General features: G+C 40.2%; 1 protein-coding gene across 1 annotated transcript in view; it reads right to left on the bottom strand.

Moving 5' to 3' along the window:
* slc4a11 (solute carrier family 4 member 11) overlaps positions 1–26,939 on the bottom strand; it is a 47,760-nt gene that overhangs the window by 6,362 nt on the left and 14,459 nt on the right. Inside the window, exons 3-15 of the mRNA XM_079472629.1 lie at positions 25,849–25,971; positions 22,344–22,387; positions 21,719–21,947; positions 16,681–16,762; positions 13,229–13,352; positions 12,053–12,262; positions 9,586–9,670; positions 9,302–9,427; positions 9,105–9,218; positions 8,361–8,493; positions 8,184–8,257; positions 728–953; positions 507–613 (exon numbers count right to left, since the gene is read on the bottom strand). Of these exons, the coding sequence (XP_079328755.1) occupies positions 507–613; positions 728–953; positions 8,184–8,257; positions 8,361–8,493; positions 9,105–9,218; positions 9,302–9,427; positions 9,586–9,670; positions 12,053–12,262; positions 13,229–13,352; positions 16,681–16,762; positions 21,719–21,947; positions 22,344–22,387; positions 25,849–25,971 (1,677 nt within the window). The remainder of the gene's footprint in view (positions 1–506; positions 614–727; positions 954–8,183; positions 8,258–8,360; positions 8,494–9,104; positions 9,219–9,301; positions 9,428–9,585; positions 9,671–12,052; positions 12,263–13,228; positions 13,353–16,680; positions 16,763–21,718; positions 21,948–22,343; positions 22,388–25,848; positions 25,972–26,939) is intronic.

The raw sequence follows: 26,939 nt of genomic DNA, 5'->3' as shown, positions 1-26,939 counted from the left end.
AAATCTATGGTATTTGAATCATTAGCACGTGATAAGTCCGACCACTTACAAACAGTGAGGGATGAGTAATGCTTCAAAGGTTAATACTTACACTGTAAAGATGCTGGGTTGTTTCAACCCATTGGTTAAAATATGCACAAACCCAACTGTTGTTTTAAACTACGCTCGTATTTCACCCAACCATAGTTGTAACAACCCTGTTTTTTAGGGTTTATCTTAAGTATGAAGAACAGTAACTGTGATGTTTAATTTAGTAAAAAGCCCTAATAAATTACAGTACCTTGATTTACAGACATCCAACATGAGAAAGACTGACAGGTGATATACTGTACCTGATAAAATGCTTGTGGCTATAAATAACCAGGAAACCTGAGAAAAACAGCTCAATCTAGTTAAAAGCTTGCGTTATGTGTGATGTGATAACATACCGGGGCACTTCAATGTAATGTCTGTTAGTGTCAGCATATGTGCAACATAAACACACACAGTGTGATCACATGACTCACAGGCAATGTCGTTGAAGACGTATGATCCCACATAAGAGAAGACAAGCACTGAGATAGGCAGAGCACAGTCGGACAGAATCTCTCTCATCTTCACATGCAGAAATGGACTGCCAGGAAAAAATGGAAAGATGGGGGTGTCAAAATAGGCTTCTGTCACTCTTTAAATCACCCATCAGTTGTATGTGTGTATCTGCAGGTGTGTCATGGAGAAAGATGCTCACCTCCTCCTGAACTGGTAGAGTGTGTATCCCACCCACAATGTGCCCAGCATGAGGAGGAGACAGAGAAGTGGCCGAGCTCGTGTGCACAGAATGAAGGATTCTGGGAGGGACGCTGGTCCAGCTTCTGTCAGGTTCAGTTCCCCTAAATGTATACTGCTGCTGATGCGATTTAACTCTGCTGCGCTCCCATTGGCTAGGGTGGGAGCATGGTAGTACTCGTGAAAAACTGAAAGAGATAAAAGGTCAAGTTATTTATATGAATTATTATTGTTTTAATCATATAACGTAGAGAAGCACCAATGTATCAGCCATTGATGTTTATTGCTTTTAATTTAAAACAATCGCCATGTTGTCTATACTGTAGTATGAGAAAGGCAGTGTGTGAAGGCAATTCGTTGTTAATAACGATAAAAAAACGCATTTGTGCGTTCCTAATAAGTCTAAATATATGTAAACAGTATGTGTGCGCAAAATGTACAATTTGTGTTTGTGTATTGTATAATGGTCTTGGAACAGCCTGCATGAATGGCTTCCAAAGCGTAAATGTTTTCTGCGCCACATCTTTATTGAATAATTGGTTTAAACAATCAAGATTATTGATGGAAAAAGCATGTGAACATTTATTTTAGTGGAATCTCGTTTATTGCCAGTTACATCAAGCCATGGGGTTCTGCTGATAACACATGCGCATAGTTTCGGTTCATACGCATTTTTAAGATGTCTTTCCCGAACGGCCTGCTTCACATCACGCCAGAGCATTTCAAACGGAGGGGGTCAGGACATTTAATTCGGCCATTCTAAAATACAGCATCTCTTTTGTTTGAAGCACTCTGATGGTAATTTACTGCTGTGTTTTGGATCATTCTTTTGAGATTCAGATCACAAACAGACGTTGTGATTTTCTGCCCCTGGTATATACTGGAATGCACTGGTCCCTCTGTGACTCCAATCCGACCAGACCCTGAGGCCGCAAATCAGCCCCATATCATTATACTCCCCCCACTGTCCTTCAGTCACGATTAGGTTTTTTGTTCTAGCTTTTGTCTCGTCTATCCACATTGTTCTAGACATTCCGAGTTCTCTTACGAGACGTTTTTTTATATTTATATCTATGAACACCTTTCTTGTACACTGAAAAAGGTTTTCAAGCAGTACTTCATCCCATTAATAAGTTGTCTATCAGTTCATCTTAAAATTCTTATTTTTAGTTTTAAACATTGTTAAATATAAATATATTTAATTAACAGTTCAACTAAGAAATTTTTGTTTTAATGAATGTAGAATTTCTAGGTTACACAGACCAGCGCATGCGCATTAAACACAAACCTCGTCCGGTCACAAGACCTCGCTTTTTAAGTTAACGGTCCGTGGATCAAGATGGACGCACCCAGTCATTCGTGAATACGTTTTTGAAGGTGAGTAAACTTTCAAAAATGTTATGTTCCTTTAAAGTTATCTGTTATAATTTCAACTTCAGCTAGTTAACATCATTGCTGAAACGGAGGGTTTGGTTCAGTGAGCGCGCTCTCTGATTGAAACTCGTGAATTCTCCCATCATAAACCCACAGGATTAGTATTAATGTTAACGTTTTAAGATTGTGTAACGTTTTGTGAGGATGTTGTGTCGAGAAAGTGTGTGTGTGACATCGTGTCTAAACCGAATCATGTGTTGAGAGATTTTAGATTCTTTTCTCCTTTTTAAATTATTGTCCAGGTGTCAGAAGGAAGAGGCTTAACACATTCTTCAGCAGGAAACCTTGGCAATCTTCGTCATCAAAGATGCACAAGCTGTATCCAAAGACATTGGCGTCATACTTAGGTACAATAACGGCTGTTGTTTTCTAAGGTCAATGTTTGCCAGCTCTTAGAAGTTAAAAATCTGATACTTGAATACTGAAATTGTGGATGTATGGAAGTAATGTATATGAAAAGGATTTGCGTGTTTTTTAGGATGAACTAATAACGTTCCTTAATGCTATCATGTTTTATTAAACTCATATATTTCAATCAATAAACAATCGTTTGATTAAATCTGTATTTATTTGACTTGAGAAAACAAATATTTTTAAACTTAAATAATCTTTTTGTTTGGATCAAAAATATTATTTAAATTAACTGACTTACTTCAACAAGAAATATATAATTTGTGCTAAGTTTTATAAAATAGTTTTTTTAGACATAGAAAATATTATTTAGGGCAAGTAATTGGTTTAGAATATGGTTTAGGTATATGAATACTTACCCTACATTCTTTAGTTGTAAAACCTTTTTCCAGTATACAATGTTTTCCTAATGATAGACTTACGAGCAGACACTATTAACAGTGAGAAAAACATGATTGCTTGTAGTCAGCCTCGGGTTCTGTGTAACCTCTTTGAAGATTCTGTGATGTCTCCTTGACGCTAACCTTTGTAGGATTATAACTCTTAGCGATCAAAGGTTTTTATGTGCAAGTGACATTTGTTGAAGCTGCCCTGCTACACATCAGACTGGCTTCTTCTGGAGCGCAACAATGGTGCTGAACTGATGGTGCTAATCTGCCTGATCGTGGCCCAAATCTTTCAAAACCTTGGGTAAACATTTTAGGTTTTATGAGCTCTACTTTTTCTGGGGTCTTTTGCAGTCCCTTTTGATCTGGCCAGATTGTACTTTGTACATTTATGCATTTTGGCGACTTACATTTATGAGCTATACTATACATTTAAGCTATAAATTGGCTGAACGTCTGATGCATAAGGCACACTTTTGTGTAAACACTACAGCATGTCCGAAGCCGTCCTCTGATTGGTTGAATTTTACAGGATTTACAGGATACATGCGTGGCACGTTCTTTAACGGTTCATCTGGACGAAGACATCTGAACGAAGACGTAAGCTGTTGTGTTCATATCGGTCGCCCTATGAATTCATCACGATCGACTAAATGCTTAATTAACCTTTGACACGTTTGTGAATGTACACCGGTCTGTTACTGTGGGGACACTCCACGCCTCAAAACATGATGCTGCAAGAAACAAAACGTGATTGGTTGCTTTACCTGTCAGTAATAAGGCCTCTTGGGCGGGCCTAGGCCAATGAAAGTGTGATACTACCTGGGAATTGAACCCTGATGGTAATGTAATGCTACAGGAATGCATAGCTTGTGTACAATTGCTTTGTGACCATAGTTTATACATTTAGTAATTTCATCTTTATAAGTGTTACACATTTGTTTAATAGAGACATGGCATTGGCAAAATGTCTGTTTATGTGTTTTGAAGTAACATTTATAGAGGAAAACTGGGGCTAGTACACACAAAAATTTGAATAAATGCTTGTTTCTCCAGCGGTGGTTTCAATAGTTGCCTTTAAACACGTAGTTCAAACTAGCCTTTGATCAGAAAAAAAGATTTGTGATTTATTTTCTATGAGAATCCAGAAATAGCAAGAAAACCTAGTAAAACTACACTGGTTTATTTCTAGGGAAGAATAGTATAAACATTGATTTCTACTGACAGGTTGAACTCTGTAGGACCACAATCATTATTTTCATAAATGTCAGGTCTGACGAGTTGTTTCATAATTGTTTTGCTGTTTAAATATTGCTGAAAACTGATTATTTATTACAGTATGTCATATCTTTTATTACATCATATTTCTAGGGGCCGAGCCCCGAAGGGGCTATGGCCTCTACTGCTTCTGTTGTTATTATTATTCTTCCCCAATGGGAGTCTATGGCAGCACACTCGTAGTGGTGGTCCTCAACAGTAATGTATGGGGTCTTTAACACTCACTCTATCGCGCCACCAGCAGTTTAAAAAAATATTAGAAAAATGGCTCTTTGGCTCGTAACTTTTTAAACGGATGTCAGAAAATCGAGATTTTGGTGTCTACGAATTCCTTGTGTCATTCCTGATCATATGATTATGATTCTGCCACGATTGGATGATCGGCCTGTCCACCATTTTGAAATTTGTCAATCGTTAAATCTTTTGAACTGTATGATATTTGGTACACGTCATTATTTCTCCTGGCCATGCCAATTCCATTGATGTCTCATTTGTCGTTTTATAACATTTGGTTCATAACTTATTGTAAATCATATGAAAAACCTTTTTTTCCATTTTACAAATGTGGTCTATTTTTTCATACAAGCTCCGCTAGTATGATCTTTGGACCGAGCCGCACAGACATGGCCGAACTGATTTGTTTTATTTCTGGAGCAAATTTTTGAGAAATACCTCTTCAAAGTTGACTGTGCCTGTGACATTGTCTCTTTCTCGTATTAAACTATTCTGACCATATGTACCGTGTTGTGCATAACTATACAAAATTATATTCTTGCATCCATTGTCACTTCTATTTCTCTTGTATGTTGTATTTCTTAGTTAGTTTTGTCTAAGCTCTAAAAGGTGTCCTCGGCAGTCAAAGTGCACTATATCAACTGAGTGGGTCAACCTAATAAAGCGCATGCCTCATGGGTTTGAATCGTTGTGATTTTTTAAACATATCCATTTTTCACGTGTTCTTGTGGCTGTGCGCTGTCATAGCTGCAACTTTGGTTATTGTTGTAATGTGGCTTTGTTCTCACCAATTCTTCTCAACCTGTCCGTTTTTCCGCTTTCTGCCTTTTTCAGCTCTTGTTCTGCGCAATAGCGGATCTGCGCTTGCGGCACTTTCGGGGACTTGGCCCCCTATCGCTGATTGCAGCTGTATTTAATATTAAAATGTCAAAATAAAGCCTTCCTTTAAAAACAATGCCAATAAAGAGCAGGTTCCCATTTCGGGGCTCACAAAACGTAGAATCCTTTTTAGTCGCTTGTCATGATTCCGCTATCATGTCATGTTTATTTTTGGTCTTGCAGCGGAGTCATGGCATAGCCTTAGGTTTTGTGTGAGAAAGCCATGTGCTTTCTCGTGTCTCGTCAGTGTTTCCCGCCATCTCGTTTCCTCGTTAACCTTCCCTGAGTGTTTCAGTACCCGCACCTGACCCTTGTTAATTATCCTTTGTCTGTCTCCCTTTAAAACATCCTCGTGTTCATTGTCTTGTGCTGGTTCGTTGTACTTGTTACCCTGTCCTAAGCCTTGTTGTGTAAGAAACTTTAAAATCTAGTCTTTGAGTGTTCAGGTTAGTCTTAGTGTTTATAGTTGAGTTCTTGAGTCTTTGGTTTTCAATTTGTCGTGTTTTGCTATTGTGTACTCCTTTGTTACCCCCTCGTGGGTTTTTGTTTTTCTGTTTATATATATATATATTAAAGTCCCTTCTGTTAACCCCTTCATCCCCGTTTCGCTGCCTGCAATTGGGTTCTCCCCTCACGACCATAACAGAACGAACCAGCCAGAACTGAACCCAGCAGGCAGCTATGACCTCGGCACGATCCCGGAAGCCTCGTCTACTCTGCGGCATCCAGCAAGGGAACTCAAACCTGCAGGACTATTTTGGGAGATTCCTGGATGTCGCAGTTGATGTGGACATGGGAGAAGAGGAGCTGGCGGTGCTCTTTAATGCCGGTCTGAGGGACCCACTTTCGCGGGCGGAGATGAGGTCATTGGGACCTCCGGAACTCGACGACCTGTGGCGGTACGTCAATGCTCGCTCTGAGTCCGGGGTCTCACCCCAACCGATCTCTCCGCTGGCCGCCATCCCCGAGGGCCGTACCCGGCGAATCGGGGCTGTGGGCCTCTCCTCACCCTCGGCACCCTTCAACTCTTTCAGCACGGAGCTGGTCATGCTCCCCGCCGCTTCTACGCAACCGGCTACACCCACCGTGAGCCGGGCGAAGAAGAAGAAGCCGAGGAGGGGTGTGGTGTCCAGCCCGAGGTTCCAGCCGGAGGAGAACGCCGGAACTCAGCCCAAATATTTTTTGGGGGGGTGTCATACGGGCAGGGGGGCCCTGTCCAGCGGGCCTCCTGGTGTCCCGTCAAGTCCGGTGGTCCCGTCAAGTCCGGTGGTCCCGTCAAGTCCGGTGGTCCCGTCAAGTCCGGTGGTCCCGTCAAGTCCGGTGGTCCCGTCAAGTCCGGTGGTCCCGTCAAGTCCGGTGGTCCCAAGTCCGGTGGTCCCAAGTCCGGTGGTCCCAAGTCCGGTGGTCCCAAGTCCGGTGGTCCCAAGTCCGGTGGTCCCAAGTCCGGTGGTCCCACCTGCACTCAGTCAAGTGCCAAGTCCTGCCCAGGCGTCCACGCAAGTGCCAAGTCCTGCTCAGGCGTACACGCAAGTGCCAAGTCCTGCACCCAGTCCTGCCCTGCCGGCCTTCCAGCCGGCGTCAAGTCCTGCACCCAGTCCTGCCCTGCCGGCCTTCCAGCCGGCGTCAAGTCCTGCACCCAGTCCTGCCCTGCCGGCCTTCCAGCCGGCGTCAAGTCCTGCACCCAGTCCTATCCAGCCGGCCTTCCAGCCTGTGGCTCAGCCGGCCTTCCAGCCGGGAACAAGAACAGTTCCCCCGAGGACTTCTCCCATCAAGTCCCCGGGGATTCCACGCTCGCGAGCGCCCCCGGGAACTAGGACTGTCCCACCCTATCCCTACCCTCTTGGACACTCTCCCGTGAACTTTGTTGTTCCCCCACCCCCCCTCCCATGTTTATTATTTTTATTGTCTCACCCCAACCCTGTGATTTTGCTTGCTTGTTTCCCCCTGATATTGTTTTCTTTGTTTTGCCTTGTATTGTCGTGTTCCCAGTCTGTCTTGTCTTGTTAGTCTACCCCTTGATGAACACCTGGAGGTGTTCATTTAAGGGGGGGCTTATGTCATGATTCCGCTATCATGTCATGTTTATTTTTGGTCTTGCAGCGGAGTCATGGCATAGCCTTAGGTTTTGTGTAAGAAAGCCATGTGCTTTCTCGTGTCTCGTCAGTGTTTCCCGCCATCTCGTTTCCTTGTTAACCTTCCCTGAGTGTTTCAGTACCCGCACCTGACCCTTGTTAATTATCCTTTGTCTGTCTCCCTTTAAAACATCCTCGTGTTCATTGTCTTGTGCTGGTTCGTTGTACTTGTTACCCTGTCCTAAGCCTTGTTGTGTAAGAAACTTTAAAATCTAGTCTTTGAGTGTTCAGGTTAGTCTTAGTGTTTATAGTTGAGTTCTTGAGTCTTTGGTTTTCAATTTGTCGTGTTTTGCTATTGTGTACTCCTTTGTTACCCCCTCGTGGGTTTTTGTTTTTCTGTTTATATATATATATATTAAAGTCCCTTCTGTTAACCCCTTCATCCCCGTTTCGCTGCCTGCAATTGGGTTCTCCCCTCACGACCATAACAGTCGCTAAGATCACACAACCATATATACTATATGTATAATTTACATATACAGAAACAGAGTTTCAAATTCAAACCTACCCTGACTAATATTCACTGAAGAAAAGAGCGCAATAACTAGCCCCGTTCTCCCCTATACTTATAATGAAGATTAAATTGTCATCTAAGAATCGTCCATGCAGAAATCCACATCATCCAAAGTGCATAACTGTGTAGACGTGTGTGTATATCACTCACTCTTGACAGTGCCCTTAACTGCATCTGCTACAAAAGCAATGGAAATGAACAAAGCTATCACCTCCTCTATCGACCTGTGGGTCATAAACATAGAGAACAAAAAGCATATCAGTCTCAGCACTAATGACTGCAGGAGTATGTTCGCTGTATTTGCAGGTGAGCGTGTGTGTTTCTGACCTCTTGAAGAGCTTAACAAGCAGACTGAGGTTGAAGACTCCTCCCATGATGAGGAAGAGGCTGTTCCACAAGCCGATGCATGCGTAAAACGCTGGGAAGTCTAGCTCGTAATCATCACAGATCCCTCTAATCACTGTATCCACACAAACATTACACAGAAGCAGAAAAGGGGTTATTGATCCCTTGCATTAACAGAAAAAAAAGACATGTGAAATAAACCGTAATCAGCTAAAATCTTATATTAATGTGATTATAACACATTGTAAATCTTTCGTTTTCAAACATTTTCATAAACGGTTAAATAATTATTTGAATCAATCAACAGAAACCTCAATGAAGGATCTTTGATTGGGATTGATCTTTATTACAGATGGCGTTTTTTGGTAAAAAAAACATTTGTCCTCCGTAGAAAGTGTCGAATGCATAAGCAGGAATGAGCTTTAGGGAGAAATCTCATCTAAGCCAGGGCAAACATCCGCCTCTGCCCAAAACAAATGGGGGCCGTGTTGGACTCCCATTCTGCCATTTGTGAGATTAAAAGTCTTGTTCCACCTCATCCTGCGGTTAGCAGCGCTTTCCAAACACGCCACATCATTACCCAATCAACAAACAGTGTTCAACAAACAGCGAGTGCTGATCTAAACATACTCCAGGACCACAAATGAAGGCACGAAGGTATGTGTGTTTGCGAACGTGTATCTATAATCTGTTGTTGCATGCTTGCGGATGCATTTCTGTACATACCGCTGATGAAAATAGCGATGGGTGCTGTGGTCAGTGGAATGACCAGAGGAGAACCAGCACATAGTGAGTAGATGATTCCTCCTATACTCTGCCCAACAATCGTCTTCTGAACGTCTAATCAAAAGACAAAAGAGCTCAGTCTGTGTGTGTGTTTGCGTGTGCATACATCTATAATGTGTGTTTGTGTGAGTGATCACCAATCTCTCCCCGAGTGATCTCGTCGTTGAGCGAGCCAAACGCAATGGCAGGAAGCAGCACGGCAATGTACAGGAAGATGGACGTCGTCATGAATTTGACCAGGGCTTTATTATTACCCACCAGACCTGAGACAAACACATTCATACAAACACAAGTGCACGTGTAGAAATATTAGTGCTGTCAAACAACTGACGGGTGAACTGACTTGGGATGTCTCTACATCACATAAGATTTATTTGTGATATATTGTGTTTAGATATGCAAGTTTGTGCGCGACACACACCATCAGTGAAGTCAGATGGGTAGAGAGGCAGGCGACGGCAAAGATCCTCATAGATTCCTCTTCCAACTCTGAAAAAATCTCTACACTACACACACACACACAGAAAGAGAGAGAGGATTACTCACACACATCACATCTAACGTAAAGTATAGGAAAACATTGAAATACATTTATTGCAGCGCAGAGGCCAAGGTACAGACACGCACACAACATACAATACATACAGCGGATCCTGCAGAATCACAGCACATACAGTACACACACGAAAGCAAACACAAACAGTGTTTTACACTGCAAGGGAAGAAATACGGAGTTAAAGCAGAGGAATACGTACACAAACACACTCAGTGACATACACAGTCATACACACAGAAGCTCAGTGTAATCTCACTCACACAGGGCCCCCTGCACAGCAGAGAGAGAGACAGAAGATGAGAGAACACAGATTCTGCAGACTAGAGAGAGAGACAGCCCAGTATTAGAATAGCATTAGTACAGCTACATAACATTACTGTAAACATGAACACAATGCTGCATCAGCGAAAAACCCGTGACATATGTACGGTTCAGAAAACTACGTTTTAGCATTTTAGAAAAAAGTAAGTTTGCTGTAATTGTGGATTTGTATTTGAGAGAGAGTATTATTTGATTTTGCTTCACTACGGATTTAGGGCACCACAAGACAGAGTTCAGTGTGCTGTTCTTTTGGTGCAGAGAAAATAAATTGAATCCTGGTTCAGTGTCAGACCGGCATTTTAACAGCGAACATAACTGCTTACGTGTATAGTTGCAACGTGATCGGACAGCTTTTATGAATTATATTTTAAAACAGAATTTACCGGACATCCAAACCAATGCTGTGTCCTGGGTACACATGCTCAGAGTATGCCTGCGCATATGAGGTTTTTTTAGCAAACTTGTCACTCGCGAAGTGTTTAAAGCAGTCTAAACGGCTCCAGGAATTCCTCCGTTACATGCGCAAGCACAGATCTAATAAACACTCCTTCTTATATTACCAAATCACTTGATTTTCGGGTCGTATATTGTTTTCACTACCTGTTTTTGGAGTTAAATAAACTCATGAATAAAGTAAAACAGCCTGAATCGGAATAATGAAATACTTAAAGGGACAACAATTCTGTCATCATTCTCCCTCGATTTCTTTCAAATCTGTATACATCTCTTTGTTCTGAGATATTAGGACGAAGGCTTGTAACCAGGAAAGCAAACAGTTCTTGGCCACCATCTACCACCATCGTAAGAAAAATAACATTGGTAGTCAAAAGTGCCCGAGAACTGTTTGCTTTACTACATTCTTCAAAATATCTTCTTGTTCAACAGAAAAATAAATGAATTTATACTTCTATCCTAAAGCAATTTATCCTACTAGGGTAGTCAACGGTGGCCAAGAACTGTTTTCTGACAACCATTCATCCAAATATATTTCTCTGTGTTCACCATTTAGAACAATTTAGAAGTGAGTAAGTTTTACTGGATGTTTATATTAATATGTGCTCAAAGATTTTTTGTAATAAATAGTACTCATCTCATTTACAGTAAAATGTGGTTAAATCGCATAACAACTGTTAAATAAATAATTAGTTAAATAACATATTGGTTAATGGAGATTTCTTCATTTAGATTTTCCATATTTCAGCTTGTATAACAATGGTTATTATATTATGAATGAGCATGAACAAGCGTCAACGATAGTATATTTGCAAATGAACATCAACATCTAATAATAAAATAAATTCAGTAAAAAAAACTGAAATGAACATTATGAGGTGTAACCAAAAAATATAAGTGTTTTGTTATGCTTAGTACAGACCAATGTAGGTGGGGGGGGTGCAATTCTGTAGGAAACCCTAATGTGTGTGTGTGTGTGTGTGTCCAGATGGTTAACATAAAGATTCATTACCAAGATACACTTATTCATCATGACAGTATGTATGTCTGAGACAGACAGAGGGAGAGAGAGAGAGAGAGAGAGAGAGACCTTTCCTGGTCGCTTGCCGAAGATGAATAGCTTTTAGTGTGCACAGGCACAGATGATCATGCGCATACACTCAAAGTAATGAACCTCTCCACCTGGTTACCATTCCTCAGATGTGTGATGGAGTGAGAAACGAAGAAAACAAAAACATTTGGGCCTCCGCTGGTGTCTTTATAAAGAAATGAGAGGGCTTGCACAGGTGGTTAACCTCAGCCGGGGTGGTCTATCACTCACATATGTCGAATCGAGTTTGTGTTTGAGTAACCAAACAAGACAAATTCTTATTAGCAGCTACATGTTTAGTAGAAGTCAGTCGCTGGAGTGTGAGCTGAGTGTGAACAGGTGTAGACGAAATAGAGAAACGCTCGGGTAGGAGAGCTGAAGAGAGAACGAACACAGACAATCGCATTCAACTCACATTTGCACCTGAAACGTTACGGCACGTGCACAAGCAACGCGTCACACACACACCTTCAATGGTTTTTGGCTATGTGGGTCTGTCTCTTCGCCTTCCACGGCCGTAGTTTTACGCTTCGTGGCGGTCAGGTGGTACCTCTGGATGACCAGCGCCTCCTTAAACTCCTCCTGAGTCTTACTCTCTAGCAGCTTCTGTCTGAAGGAGATATCGGAGAACATGCTGGCGAATGTCCTGCCCAGCTCCATCGCTGTCTTAGTGCTTTTCTGAGAGAGGTTAGGAAAAGATATGTCAAACGCACAGATCACGCCTGTGTACATTTGGTGATAAAGACTAAATCAGATTTGCTGACACTGTATTATAAAAGTAAGAGCATTATGATGAGTTGAAAAGACAGAGGACACGTGCACTCTTCCTCAGTTCTCTGCACTGCAAAAATTCAGTTTCTCTGTTTTCCATTAAAAATATCTAAACATCTGTACAACAAGATAAATTCACCCCGTTGGCCAATTGTTTTCCAGCATAAATCTAACACAATTAAGTGAGGTTTATGCTTAATAGACAAGAATTTTCCAGTGGGTTTTGCAAGATTACATTCGTTTACATTCCTTTTTATTTTACACAATTTTACAACCGAATGCATCATGTTTTAAGGATGCTGAGAATTAAAGAAGATTGAGTCCACTTATGTAACATTTGTGAACCCTTTGTTTTAAAACACACAAAATAGGATGTATCTGCACATGCCAGCACGCCAATCCTGCTTTTAATGTAATAAAAATGTGTGCGTGTTTGCATGTGATTTACAGAGATAGAGAAATGAGCGTATGCATGATCAGAAACAAAGAAAGAGAGAAGGAAAGTGTGGCAGAGTGATTACGACAACAGATGTAAACACATACTGTACACACACACAAACACACATATTAAACACAGACAGATAGAATAAGCTATGAGTTTTGAATGAGCTGGAGGCATCAAATGCTTTGCAGAGAGACTGCTGGGAGAAGAACAAGACCAGGACTGGAAGACTAACATCTTGTACACAATACAGATACATGTGAACTGTGAACAGACAAATAGCTTGTCAACTGAGTTTCATCACATTATGCATGGTTAAGACACATGCTTATAACAAAGCAACAGACAAAATATGCAGTCGGTTGACTCAGTGGTGGCTATTCAGTTTAGCTCTGCATTCATGTGTATGTGAACCGGTACCAGTATCTTACCATTTTAGAAGGTGCAAGAATGAGGATAACGTAACGGACTTCCGCACAATTTTCCCCCCAGTTCTGCGGACGCTCCAGGCGAGAGATACACACGTGCCGTCTCTGCAGGTTCTTCACATTACAGCTGTCATAAAGAATTTCATTGCAGTTAAGCGTTTGATGGACGCTTTTATCCAAAGCGCCTTACATTGCAGAATACCATACACTTGTTTCTGAATATGTGCAATTCCTGGGATCGAACCCATGACCGTGAGGTTGCTAGCATCATTTTCTAACTCCTGAGCTACAAGAAAGAGTTGATAAATCCTCTTTAAGATTTACACACAGACAGTATCAGATGAATTTAATATGTAATGAGAAGGCAGCATAAACATTATAAAATCCATCGGTTGAGGTCTAAGTGGATTACAGAAAGCTCTTGAACAGGGGTGTCAACATAATAAACACGTTTTTCCGGCACTCTAGGTTTATAAAGTTATAAATATTTCCATCTGTTTGATGCCCGCCACCACCTGTTTTACAGTTTATATCAATATAACATCTCTATTAAAATATTTAGGAGAGAAATAAAGCTGAACACAGTTGCATGACTTATTTAACATTTTCTCTTTTAAATGGTAGTGTACATAGAGTATGTATGTATATATATATATGCTGTCCTGAATACACGAAAGATTTGGAAGGCGATGATCTTCGATTACACTGCTCTCAGCTATTGGTAGAATAAATCCAAACACATTCCTTCACATTGCATCATTCAGTCAGTGTTACACAGCGGTTCCATGAGGACCACTTGGAGTGACAGTAAATGGTCAGATCAAGAGTGTGATTTCTCCCCTGAGGTCAATGAAGACTCTGAAACTTGAGCCCTAATGATTTTCCTTGTACTTGTCAATGTTATCATAATTGACATGTGACACACAAAGAATAGCTGTGTCTTCCAAGCATTCATATCAAACACAATTGGTGTTGTGCTATTCTGTAGTATTTCCACGTTTATCTTATTCTCAGGTAAGCTCAGTTTTATACAATATGCCTTTTTCCGATGGATTTTTACGTTGCAGACAGACTTTCTAAACCTGCAATTTTCTCAGAGTTCTAAACTCTCAAACGTTTACTTCTGCTCCGCCTCCTCGCATCCCAAGCCCAGGATACAGCAGGTGATCATATGCAGACACCAGAACCTCAGCTTGAACTTGCAAGATCTCCTCAGACCTGTCACGTCCTGTCCATCACCTATTCACCTTGCTTCTCTCAGACGGACAATGGAAATCCATTCACACAAGAACCTCCCACCATCTTGACAGCGTCTTCCCTGAGGCCATCTGCATCTTCAAAGGCCTCCAGAAACAACGGCAATGGCTGGAACTGATCTAGCAGTGTTTCCTCATCACCACACATCAAAATCGATCCTAATTTTAGCTTGAAAGGGTTTCGTTTGTTTTAACGCTTTGTATATATTATTTTTAATGCTTTGTTTTAACAGATATTTGAAATTCAGTTAAAATTGCTGCAACACAAACATGAAGAAAGAGTGAAAGAACGAGACCTTATAAATAAGTAGAATATAAAATCTGGGGCTATTGAAAAAGAATACACTTGAAACTAGGTTCAAGGACTTTATTTATGTCTCTCGATCACTCTTTTTGTGCTTCACATTCACCTTGTGATCGTGTACGAGTTTAATAGTTTATAAAGTTAACAATTAAAGATATGAATCACTTTTCATTATAACTGCGCTCCATTAGTTTGAATAGATGTTGGCAATAATCCTTTTTTCATTTCTTTTTCCTCCTTTTCTCTAACAAATATTTCAAACAAAACATGTTTTGCCATGTTTTTACATTTCCCCCATGTCCTCAGTATTAATTTCCATCCTGCATTTATTTCCATTTAGGATCCATCTTTCCATTCTGTAAATACTCAAGTTATAATAAATTCATTTCATGTTGCACAGCTTGACCAGTGCATTTTTTGAAAGTATTTTGTAAAAATATATTTTCTACACTTAGAGAAAAGACAAACTCTAGGTGAACAGAGTTCTTAAGTAATGCATATACACTATGTGCTGATACAATTTTTTAAAGAAAGAGCACCAGTACCGATATATTTTTCTGGTACATGCAGATACTGATACCAATACCTATGCCTGTATTTTATTTTGTTGAGGTGGCAATTTTCCAAGCACGACACACTGAAACGAATATCTCTGTCTTTTTTCACATGTGATGTGTGTTTGAGGCAATTTTATATTCATGTCACAAACTTTCAAAGCACACATTTCAGTGAGTTATGCCACTTGAGGTATCAGTCTTTGGTATCAGTGTATCTATACGAGTATGAGTACATGAGCTTGGTTTTGGGCCCGATACCTATATCAGTGCATCCCTAATATCCACAATAAACCCTTTGAATCTCGGACCTTGAACTTAATGTCGGCAGCTACAGGATGTGACGCCGACCCTCTAAAAAAATGAATGGCTCTTTTTTTCAAATACCTTGTTCTTGCCTGCCACAGAATTCCTTGACAAAGTAATATTGGCAAAAGCCTTTGCTTTTAGAATGGCCATTTTGACACGGTTCACCCTTTATCGCTTTCCTTCATTGACTCTCTCATTGACCGTTTGTGTTTTTTTTAAGTTGAAGATCCTGGTAAGTTCTTTAACTTTGCTGTGCATGGTGTAAGTATTTTGTTCGAATCATCTTCTTCCTCTGAGCACTTCATACACAGAGGAAATAAAGGAGCTAGACAAAATATGATCACCCATTGTTTTAGGAGTTAATATTAATCTAATAATAATATATGCGTAGGCTGCTGTGAAAAAACAGCTGTGGTTATCTTTTGTTACCATATATTGTCTAGGTCACTTGCCAAAAACAAGGTTTTGATTATGTGAAATAGAAACCTTGCCAGAAGTTGTTATTCAGCAATGCTAAGTGCAAAAAATGGTTTGATAAGTGACTTGAAACCTTAACACCACGACTGTTGTGTTTCAAAAGCAAAAGTCTCATCAATTATGAGAAAAGTGAAAATCAGATCCCCTCTCTGAAGCAAATGGGAGATTGTTTGGACACACAAGAGTATTTGGGCACGTAAGCCACAACTAAATGTGTATGACAAACACAGCATTAGATAAAACAAAATATAAAAATCAAGTGTTCGAATAAATAATGCTAGGCCCAAATAATTCTGATCAACATTTTTCATTGTTTCATTATTAAAACCTAACTTTACTTGAACAACGTATTTGTGCTATCATTCTTTAAATTAAATGTCACTTGGTTTGTGGGCAGTTGTGGCCAAGTGGTTAGAGAGTCAGACTTGTGACCACAAGTGCCGGTTCGGTACAGAGGTGCCCTTTTCATGGGCCAGAATCATATTGTTGACACCCCTTTCCAAGAACCTCCATCGGGTCAGTACTACAAACATAAGAGACCCCCGGTTTACTCACAGGATGCAAAGCCAAGACTGCTGGTACTGAATCCCTGTGGCTGTGGCCGTCACACACTGCAGCGTCTCTGACAACAGATGCACTGTAAAGACAGAAGACAGGGGTAAATCGAAGGCTGGTGCACGATAAAGACAACCAGTGACCATGCATGGAGAAACGACTGAACAATCGATTCAAGTTAACCACAATCTTGGTGCCACTTTGACTTTAAATCAAGTGCGAATGAGAAACCCAAATAGTGAGATTGTTTACTTATCTGACGCCAAGATTAAGTCAACTGAGTTTCAGTACATGGCGACAACACAAGAGAGGGTGATATGATGGAGGGGCTGGTTATCAAATACAGTCCTCGTCTCTTCGTGAAAAGGCTAATGCATATCAAGGTAGAACAGAAGCTGAAGCGTACCAAAGGACAATAAACATCAATGCAGCCACCGGTGAGTGACAATAAAGACCTTTCCAAGAACACCACCAAATGTTTAATTCAAATTAATCCATCAGTATGTGTGCGTGCATGTGTGCCCTGCCCTCTGCATTGTGTAGATGTGAGCCGTCCAGCAAATTAACAACAAACAGTATGGAGGCATGTGTGTGTGCAGGTATGTCCCCTGTCGGTCAGAGGTGACATGTGATGTTAAGCACGACTATCAAAAACAATATGCGTGAGTATGTGAAAGCATGTTTATGTGCAAGCTGTTTAGCAGGCAGGATGGATGTTTCTGGCACACAGTCACACTGTCTCATCAATAAGACATCGCACACTCACACTCTGGACAGATGGGTATCACCATGACAACACACTCAGCACCATGGAGAAACAGACGAGAATGAAGGTATGAGAGGGAGAGGAAAAAAAGAGGGTAAATGTATGAATGGAGCAATATAGAGCAATGTAAAGGTTACGGTGAATTGGCAGATGAGATGACTGTGTACTTGGTGTGCTTCGAGATGCAAAGAAAACAAACAACACGTGCCGCAATACTTCAGAAAATCAGAAGTATGCCAAGCCATTCTGTGCACAGCTATAACTGCATGTTTAATGAGTCATATACATAAATGCTGACCAACATTGTTCATTTTGTATGCAATATCATAATCTATATCAATTTGCTATTTATTGTGTGTACATTATTTCTTTTCAGTACTTGATTATTGCGTTACATGTTACATATATGTGTGTTTTTAATGGATTGTTCACCTAAAAATGAAAATTCTAATAGCGTAAAACCTGAATTGCTGAAATGCAAATAGAGTCAGAAATTTGGATTTCTTCAAATCAATTCTCTAAATCTTTAATAAATTGCTTAAAGATTGATTCAATTGGTTCATCGCAAATGTTAATGGAAGTCCCTGCATTGCATTACACGTGCTTTTAATGTTTTAATAAAAATAAGCATATTACTAAAGATAAACAATACTTTGGATTGATTCATATAAATGAAATTGATATACTTCACTTATTCTGCTTTGAAACAAAGGTTGGTTGAAATGTTAATCCTCCGATTAAAAAACACCGTTTATAGTAAACACCTAACTATCGCTGATGTGCTTACAAAACCTTGCGTCTCCGTATTTCGTGATTGTTTGTGCCATGAATAGTTTGTTACTGGGCTTTGCAAATATCTAACCAACAAAAACTGCACAAAAGTGCTTGTCAACTTCAACATTACAGTATATAGTTACTTAGTAGAGGGTTTTTCCATTTCCTGAAAAAAGCTAATTTTGACATTTAAGGACGGCGACGATTTCAGGATTTATCAAATATACATGGTCAAAAGGCAGGAAGCTACGAAGAAGACTTTTTTGAGCCATATCTCACAGTTGTAATACGCACACATTTACATTTAGAAAATTAACTAGGCTCTGATAACAGCCAGAGGCCTGAACGTCAGGACGGAATGAGATGCTTTTATTCACGCACACTACTGACTTTTCCACAACTTATTAAAAAGTCTGTTCACTCCTGTGCATGTGTGTGTTCTGCATAAATATCAAGCAGAAGAAGACATCAGAATGACAGTGGGCTTTTCAATCACAACAGTGAAATCCATGCACAGCCAATCAGCCAAACTGCAATGAGGCAAAAATGAGAGTGGGGATGATACAGCCCAATCTACCGCACCACCAAGGGGAAGGAAATCACTCAGTATTCAGAACGGACTTAAAGCAACGCATTTCAAATGTGTGGATACTGAGTTTAAATTGGATTGGGTTGTTGCATCAACTGGAAAAGGCAGTCAATTGATGGATCTGAATAAATAAAAACAGATGCGCGTATGTCCGTGAGGCTAATGGTACATGTCAATCACATCCAGTGGAAACATCGGCACTCTGGGAGAAACACGGATGAATTGTGGGTAATATCCCCCATCTGATCATATCGTTCTTACCGTCGTCATAGAAAATGAAATTCGCCGACCTGTCTGTGCGAGAGAAAACACACGGGCGCGCACACGGACACAAACAAACACACACACAAACACACAATGAGTACAGTGAGAAAGGAAAGAGTTAAAGTAAGGTTGAATACAGAATCACATGTCCCGAACCCCGAATGTGAAACATCTCTCTCACACATAAATACAGAAAACCCACCCACACAGCCACACTCAACCTCCCTCTCTCACTAATTGGGGCTGGGTTGTCAGGCAGATGCTCAGGTCTCTTTACTCGCGTGAAATATGAATTTTCTCCCTTTTTTACTCAGCCTGTGTCTTAGCTGAATGACATCTTCATTGCCGTTTCATCCTAATTGGATACACAGATTGATAGTACTTTGGGATGAAAGAATGTGTGCATGTGTGAAGACCTCTCGTGTGCACACAACCTACGCAATCACAATTAGATCCCATTCATGGTTTCGTAATACATTATCATATTCATGACATCCACATTTCATAATCCAATCACACGTTAGTTCATTTACATGTTCCCAGGCTCTAATCATTAATGTGATTCTCTCTCACATGTGAGGTATGTATCCTAGCAACAGAGGCGAGCGAGAATGCATCATCCCCAGACTTGAAAAACCCCAAATCAATGGCCTCACTTTGTGATCAACGAGTGATAATTCGCAGCACACCTTTCACACAACTCGACGCTCTACGGGAACACATTAGGGAAGGTACAGTACAATCCAGGAAGGGGTTTTCATTCAACTAGATTTTGAATTTGCAAACCGTGATAAGAACCACATTACTGGTGAGCCGGAAATGATCAATACAATCTAAAAAGAATTTGTGAAAATACCAAAGGGCATCGCATGTCATGTGGCCCAACAGACTGATTTATATGCTGTGAGAATAAATACATTCCGGGGTCATGAATACTTAGTACGATGCATTTTAAATACTACTTTGGAAAGGTCCTGTATCGGCTGAATCTGTAAGTAACAAGCATAAGTTGAATCATCAGGACAGAAAATAATTGTGTGTAGAGCGTGGTGAGAAATATCAGGGGTGATATTTACACATGAACAGAATCTCTCACACACAGGCTATTATAGTTTCTAATGGGAAAACCTGTGTGTCTCAGCAAGAGCTTTTCTGCATCTCTCACGCTCTTTGTCAGTTTCTCTCGCTTCGCGTAAGTGTTTTTGGCAGAAAGCCCTAATGAGGTGTTTACGTCATTTAAATATTGACTGTAAATACAGCTTTCAAACATGTGCAAATTTACAAATAAGGTAAATGAGACATGTTTGATAACATACTGTATTGCCAAAACACTCTTCTCACTGCATAAACACTTTAATCGTTTTTAAAAAAGGTGCATAAAAACAGTGCTTCTTATCTGTATCTCTAGTGGTTTGGAATCGACTCTTCATGTCAACACAAACTCTCACTAACAAGGAAGAGTGACGAAACCTATTTTCTCAACTAATGCTCGGTACTGTTCTCTTCCTGAACTTTAAAAAGTTTAAAGATCAAAATATTAGTACAAAGCACCTAAAAACTTACAGTAAAATATTTTCTGCCATGTAATGATCACAGATATTTACAAATTATATATACATATTTTATATATTAAATATATATTCACACAACTTGAATAACACAAAACAATGTGTTAAAATGAACACATCCATTTTAAGAGTGCAGCACTGAGAACTTACCGGAGAACTTACTTTATACCTCATTGAATTACCAATTTTGAAAATAAATACATTAAAAACAGACGCCGTAGACCTCTTCAGAAAATGTAAACAACACTGATTCAACGCTGGTCCAGAAGAACTTCTTGTTTCAGTTTGTTAACACAACACAAACGTTTGAACAAAATACAATCAAACGAACATTTATGACCGAATCAAAATGTTAAACAAAAATCTGTTAATTATACACGTAAGATTCAGAAGTAAAATATGTACAAATGAAACTGAAAGAGCTTCTGGACTAGTGTTTAAAGATAAATTTATACTGAAATCGGTAATATTATTTAAAAAATGGACTCAAATACTGTATATTTTATACATCAATAGATGGCATTTAAATTCAAAGTACTTTGTGAGTTATGAAGGAAAATTAACCCCAAGTTAAAATTGCCCATAGTCTTGTCAGAACTTTCTCCTGTTTGAAAGCACTCTTAGTGTCTGTGAGAGGTAAGGTTAGTGCTACAGAGAGATGCTGACCTTATAGGAGTGTGTGTCCTCTGGGAAGGTCTGACAATTCCCGTGAGTCTAATGTGTGAACGGCTGGACAGCAGAGCATTATTATCACCTAAATTCCTTTTATCGGGTCAGTCGGAGCAAGTCCTCTTTCTGACACATGCATTTTAAAGCTATAGGATCGACGGGGACGGCAAAAGACTGAATTATTGTTAATTCCTTTTATTCCTTTATCCTTTCATTCTTAAACCTTTCCTTTCACACTCTTCATTTCTTTTTAAATGTAAAATTTCTATTATGATTTAAAAAGCTTTATAAATAACATTACCATTGATTAACGCCAAATTGCTGTGCTCATATTCATTGAGATGTCAGTCAAATCATCTCTCCAAGGTTTTCAGCAACCTTTTCTCATGAAAGACCACACAAGCTCACCATTGACCTCCTGTGACCCGGCGTCTGTGAAAAGCGAGCTCATGATCTCCTCGAAGTTGCAGGCGGGTTCGGCGGTGTGAGGGTCCTGCGAGACGTGGCGGAGCATCGTCTTCAACACGTCGTCCAGCGAGGTCTCGTCCTCGTGCAGCAGAATGCAAGCCCTCTCCAGAAAGCCATCCAGATCCCTGTGAGCCCGCACCTCCTCCTCGAAGTTCATCAGCTTCACATACTGAAACAAAGTATTTCACATTCACCAATTCTTTCAAAGCCATGGTGAACCTTAAGTATGCGATTGTAAATAGTCCAATACTGAAAATGCTTTTTATTTTGACTTTTTTGCTTTTCTAATTCATAAACTTTTAACTACAAATTAGATTACATTACATTACATTACATTAAAATGACAAAATAAACATACATTTATTTATTTTTATTTAGATCTGGAAATATTTGTGAATATAAAAAAACATTGGTGCCTCAATACGGAATTAAACTGATGTGCAATAACGGGTTTAGTAAACTGGTCCTTTCACGACTTCAAATGCACCTTCCTCCAATCAGATTCGCAGGAACACTACTTTTGAAAATATTTGTTTGGCATGTGAATATCGAGAGAAATTCTCACCCTTCTCGATGTGTTGAGCAGAACACAGCCATGGACATCAGATTCTATAGGAAGGAGAGTATAAAAAGGCCCGCAGAGGTAAATACTGTGAACCGAAACAACACCCATCATAAACCAAAGAAAAGAACATACAGTAGTGTCTAAAAGAGCCCTTTGATAGCATGAAAGTGTTTAGAAAAAACAGCTACAGTAAACATAAAAGCCATCAGCACCAGAGAGCCCTACCATCACCAACATAACAAATATTCTCTCAAATATCAGTCCCTCAATACAGAACAATACATAACACCCGATGTGCTGTTTACTAGGATCCACCAAATACATCACAAAATGCTCCACGCACCGTGAGCACCATCCAGACTCTGAGAGCCGGGTGTGCACGTGTGTGCCCACGTGCCCTTCTTTATTTGTTTAATTCAGGTTTAGTACCATGCTTAGGTTTGCACCGAGCTCATCTTAAATCCCATACATGATGGCCACATGCAGGTCTTCCTCCATCTAGAGATTATATAAAGAAAGACAGCCTTTATCAAAAGAAAGATCCTGCATGCGTGGCCCGTGCAAAGTCCTTCCCCTGGAAAGAGATAGTCGGGTAGGATTACCACGACCTGCGTCGGACTTCTCCGCCTCAGCTCCAGGATTAAACAGCCCCTTCGACGGGTTTGGGATTAAAAACAGAGTATAAAAGCACCACTTAAAAAGTTTTGAGTTTTACTTAAAGGTAAAACTGTTAAACGAACAACGGTACGTAATCTCGCAAACCTTTTAAAGGCTTACAGTTGCCATTTGGAACCGCTCCTATCATTCTTTCCATTTCCATGAATATGTTTTATCTCTCATCTTTCGTCATTTACATATTCAGATGTTTGCTGTTTTTTAGATCAACATGCAGTATGCATTTAACAATTAGGTGAGGTCAAATAACGTTGAACTGGAATGTATCAAAGCATCTAAACACCCAATTAAAGCTCAGTTAGTTGCAGGCAATGCAATTCAAAAGCACTGTATTAACATCAGATAAAAGGCAGCATTCATTGAACTCTAACTTCACTACTGCAAACTCCAATCCAAAGAGAATTCAGCAATAAGCTAGTTATCAAAACTGCACACAATCACACCAGCATCAGTGATCTGCCCGAGGCAGGAGGACGGATCTTCACCACAATCCTGTGTTGTGGACTTATGGTTTGATGATGCAAGGCCCCATCTCTGTGTTTGCTTCATAATCTAATATAAATTCATGTTTCATTTGATACACATTTATTAAAGACATACTGTATTAAACATCATTTTACTATACACTATAAACAAGCCATTCCAACAAGATTATATTCTAATATGTACGTATGTTTATGTTAACAAAACATTTATTAAACCATCATATCAAGGTCTCATTATGTGTTTAAACAGGATCACGGCTTTAAAATCATAACAACGAACTGGAATTAAATAAGGGTGTCACAAGATGCCAGAATTTGAAATAACTGTGATATTAAAAACCCTGATTATCAATACGCCAGGAGGTTTTACATAAAAAAATATGGCTTCCAACAAGCAGTTATTGTGATAGATTTAACAAGGATTGTGTTATAAATTGTATAGTTTGCATTGCATTAAGAGCACAAAAGTAAATCCACAGTACACTGTCCCTACAGTTACTCTTCAAACTTTAGTACCACCATACCTGTGACATTTAGTCGTATATGTTAACATATGTTGAATGTACCCTGAGAACATTTTTAATGTGTGTTAAGGAGTTTTCAGAAGGTTATGACAGTGAACGACTTATTTGATCTAATTTATTTGGATGTAACTGATTTTATGTATTATTTTACATTATTCACTGAAATATATAATATTTTATTTGTTTAAAATATTAGTCAATGAGTAATTGTGCTTAATCCTCATAACAATATTGGTCAAAATACCAATCGTATAACACAATACAAGCAATATTGTAATATCATTTGACTACTACAATTAAAGCAACCTTCATTTTGTACCCAAAGTCAATGCTCTATAAATAAAAACTGCAGGTGTTAGAGGTCTTAGGTATGAGACCTCTTACACCTTAATACAATCCAGCTGAGCCAGTCGCTAACAATCGGTCTTTGGACAATTGGTGATGTCTCAGTGGATCAGTTCTTTACGGCTAAATCCGATGACTAAAACAGCCTATGTATCATGTCAATCAAAAGACGAGAAGGCAATGAATTTGTACTCTATATAGAAAATGTTAAGAAACATCCCCAGTTCAATTGAAATAGTCATTAATATCATTCAGAAAGGTAAAGAAATATTAATTGAATCTTCAGAATCAGTATCAGCATCAGCAGATATCACTCTGAACAATCAGCTATCGGTATCTGTGGAGACATTTAATATCGGTGTATCTCTACTAAAGAGGCTCTGCCTCCTCTCACATGACTGTTCACCGGCATGTTGCGACTCTCTCCTCACTTTGGTTTGGAAAACGTCAGGTTTACGCATTTGTTCACTTACATAAAATATATATACTTTTAATATTTGTCCTCATCTTCAGCAATGAACCAGGAGAAAAAACTCAGCAGCCTACTTAATATTGTGGCTGAATGTTTGTTAGGAATTATCACTAGAAATGACATGCTCCGAGGCCTTGGTCTATACATATTCACCAACACACACTCACATCCTACACAGTTCAGATTCCCAGCAGTATGGAATGAGTGGAATAAGGTTTTAATCTAGACAAGAGCTGATGGCTCGTGCTCTGAGGATGACAAAAAATCAGACCGAACGAGACAACGTGTGAACAAGCCCCACTTGTGCTAATACCGGCCCACCAAATGCACAGCGGGAGTCAGTCTCGCAGAAAAGAGAATTTTAAAACAGGACTAACCGTGTTTGAGTACACAGTAAAAGAACGTTTTCTTCAATGCCTGAATGGGTCACTTGTCTGCTGGTTTACTGTGTTCATTCGCAAAAGCTGCTGTGAGCTCTGAGCAGCTTCAGTAATATCAGATATATTACATCACCCATGGGATATTATAGTTTTTAATGTGCTCCATTTTCAAAACTGAAAATGCGGCAAGAATTCTTATTTCATATTCGTAGCATTTGGGCTTTTTATTGAAAAATCCACATGTTAAGCAGGGTTTCTTGCTCCAGATAGTCTTAGACATTTTCTCCCATTGTTTCTTATGCTTAAACAGATTGTTCTTTAAGTAACTTCAGTTTTTTGAAGGTATCCACCCTTCTTACCAATTGACTTTTTTTACAGAGACTAGCCAGAAAAGAAACAGAATAAGCATATTTCGTGTGGTCTTGAGTGACAACAGGTGACCTGTCACCGTGTGTGGGCTTGGTGCAGGGGGGGGGGGCTACGACCTAATCACAGCACACCTGAGACTGTTGCCTTGGCAACAGCTGACCTGCTAACCGTAGCATCTCCAGAGCTAATCAACAGCTCTGGGTCTAACTGCCATCCCACCCTGAACTCGCTCGCACAACATACACACTCACTGACCTGTTCCTCCTTGGTGCGTCTGGCTGCCGTAGAGATGAATGTCATCTCCTGATGGGATTGGAGAGTCCTGGCCCTCCTCAATCTCCTCGCTCCCCTCCTCCTGCTCCTCTCTCTCCCTCTGCTCTAAGACCAGACACAAACACACACAAAGAGTTTCAATCTACATCTACATTCCCTTGGATAGCTAACATAAGTGTCCTGGAGTGTGTCAGTGTGACATCAAATGCTTCATCTAACTATTCAAATATTCTCTTCAACTATTTGAAACAATTTCGTGTTATAGGGCAATTCCAGCATTACTGATGTGATATTTGCAGTGAGAACGTGGAATATTAACTATTAGAGATTGTTGGGCAATTTCCCGGACAGGGCTAAAGCCTAGTTCCAGACTAACTAAAATGTTAGAATGGTGTCTTGATCGAAATAAAACTTGCATTCGTAAACGTACTCGGTACTAAAGTAACCTCGGTTCCCTGAGATACGGGAACGAATACTGCGTAGCAGGACGCTATGGGGAAAACTCCTTTTTCTCTGATGACTGAAGCTTTTAATAACGCAGTGAATACTGCACAGCCATTGGTAAGTGCACACTGACTTAGTCCACCCAGACGCGTAGGCATCTGAGACGCCAAGCATGTGGCGGAACTCTTGGTTTCAGCCAGTACTGAAGGGGATGCATCTGAAGAACGCCCAACGTCAGTACTTGAGACGCGGAGGCCATGACACCCAGCATTTTCTGAAACACCTTGAAGGGGCATGAAGCTACCTGTTTGAAAGAGGCCACGAGTTGCCGAATAGGCCGCCATACGGGGTCGAATCTAAAACCGCCCCCAGGAACGAGATAAGTTGGCTGGGGAACAAAGGGCTCTTGGCAAGGTTGATCATAAGCCCCAGGCATTCCATAACACCAAGGAGGAGGGACCTGTGGGACCTTAGCTCATCCTCTGACTGTGCTAGAACAAGCCAGTCATCAAGGAAGTTCAGAATGCGGATTCCCTTCTGCCTGCGAGGGGATGGAGCCCCATCCATGCACTTCGTGAAAGTGCAGGGAGCCAGAGAAAAGTCAGAATGGAGGACCAAGTATTGATATG

Source organism: Barbatula barbatula (genome assembly GCF_947034865.1).
Source record: "Barbatula barbatula genome assembly, chromosome: 14".
Taxonomy (NCBI): domain Eukaryota; kingdom Metazoa; phylum Chordata; class Actinopteri; order Cypriniformes; family Nemacheilidae; genus Barbatula; species Barbatula barbatula.
Note: the sequence above shows the minus strand (reverse complement) of the source record. Positions and strands in the feature narration are given on the sequence as shown.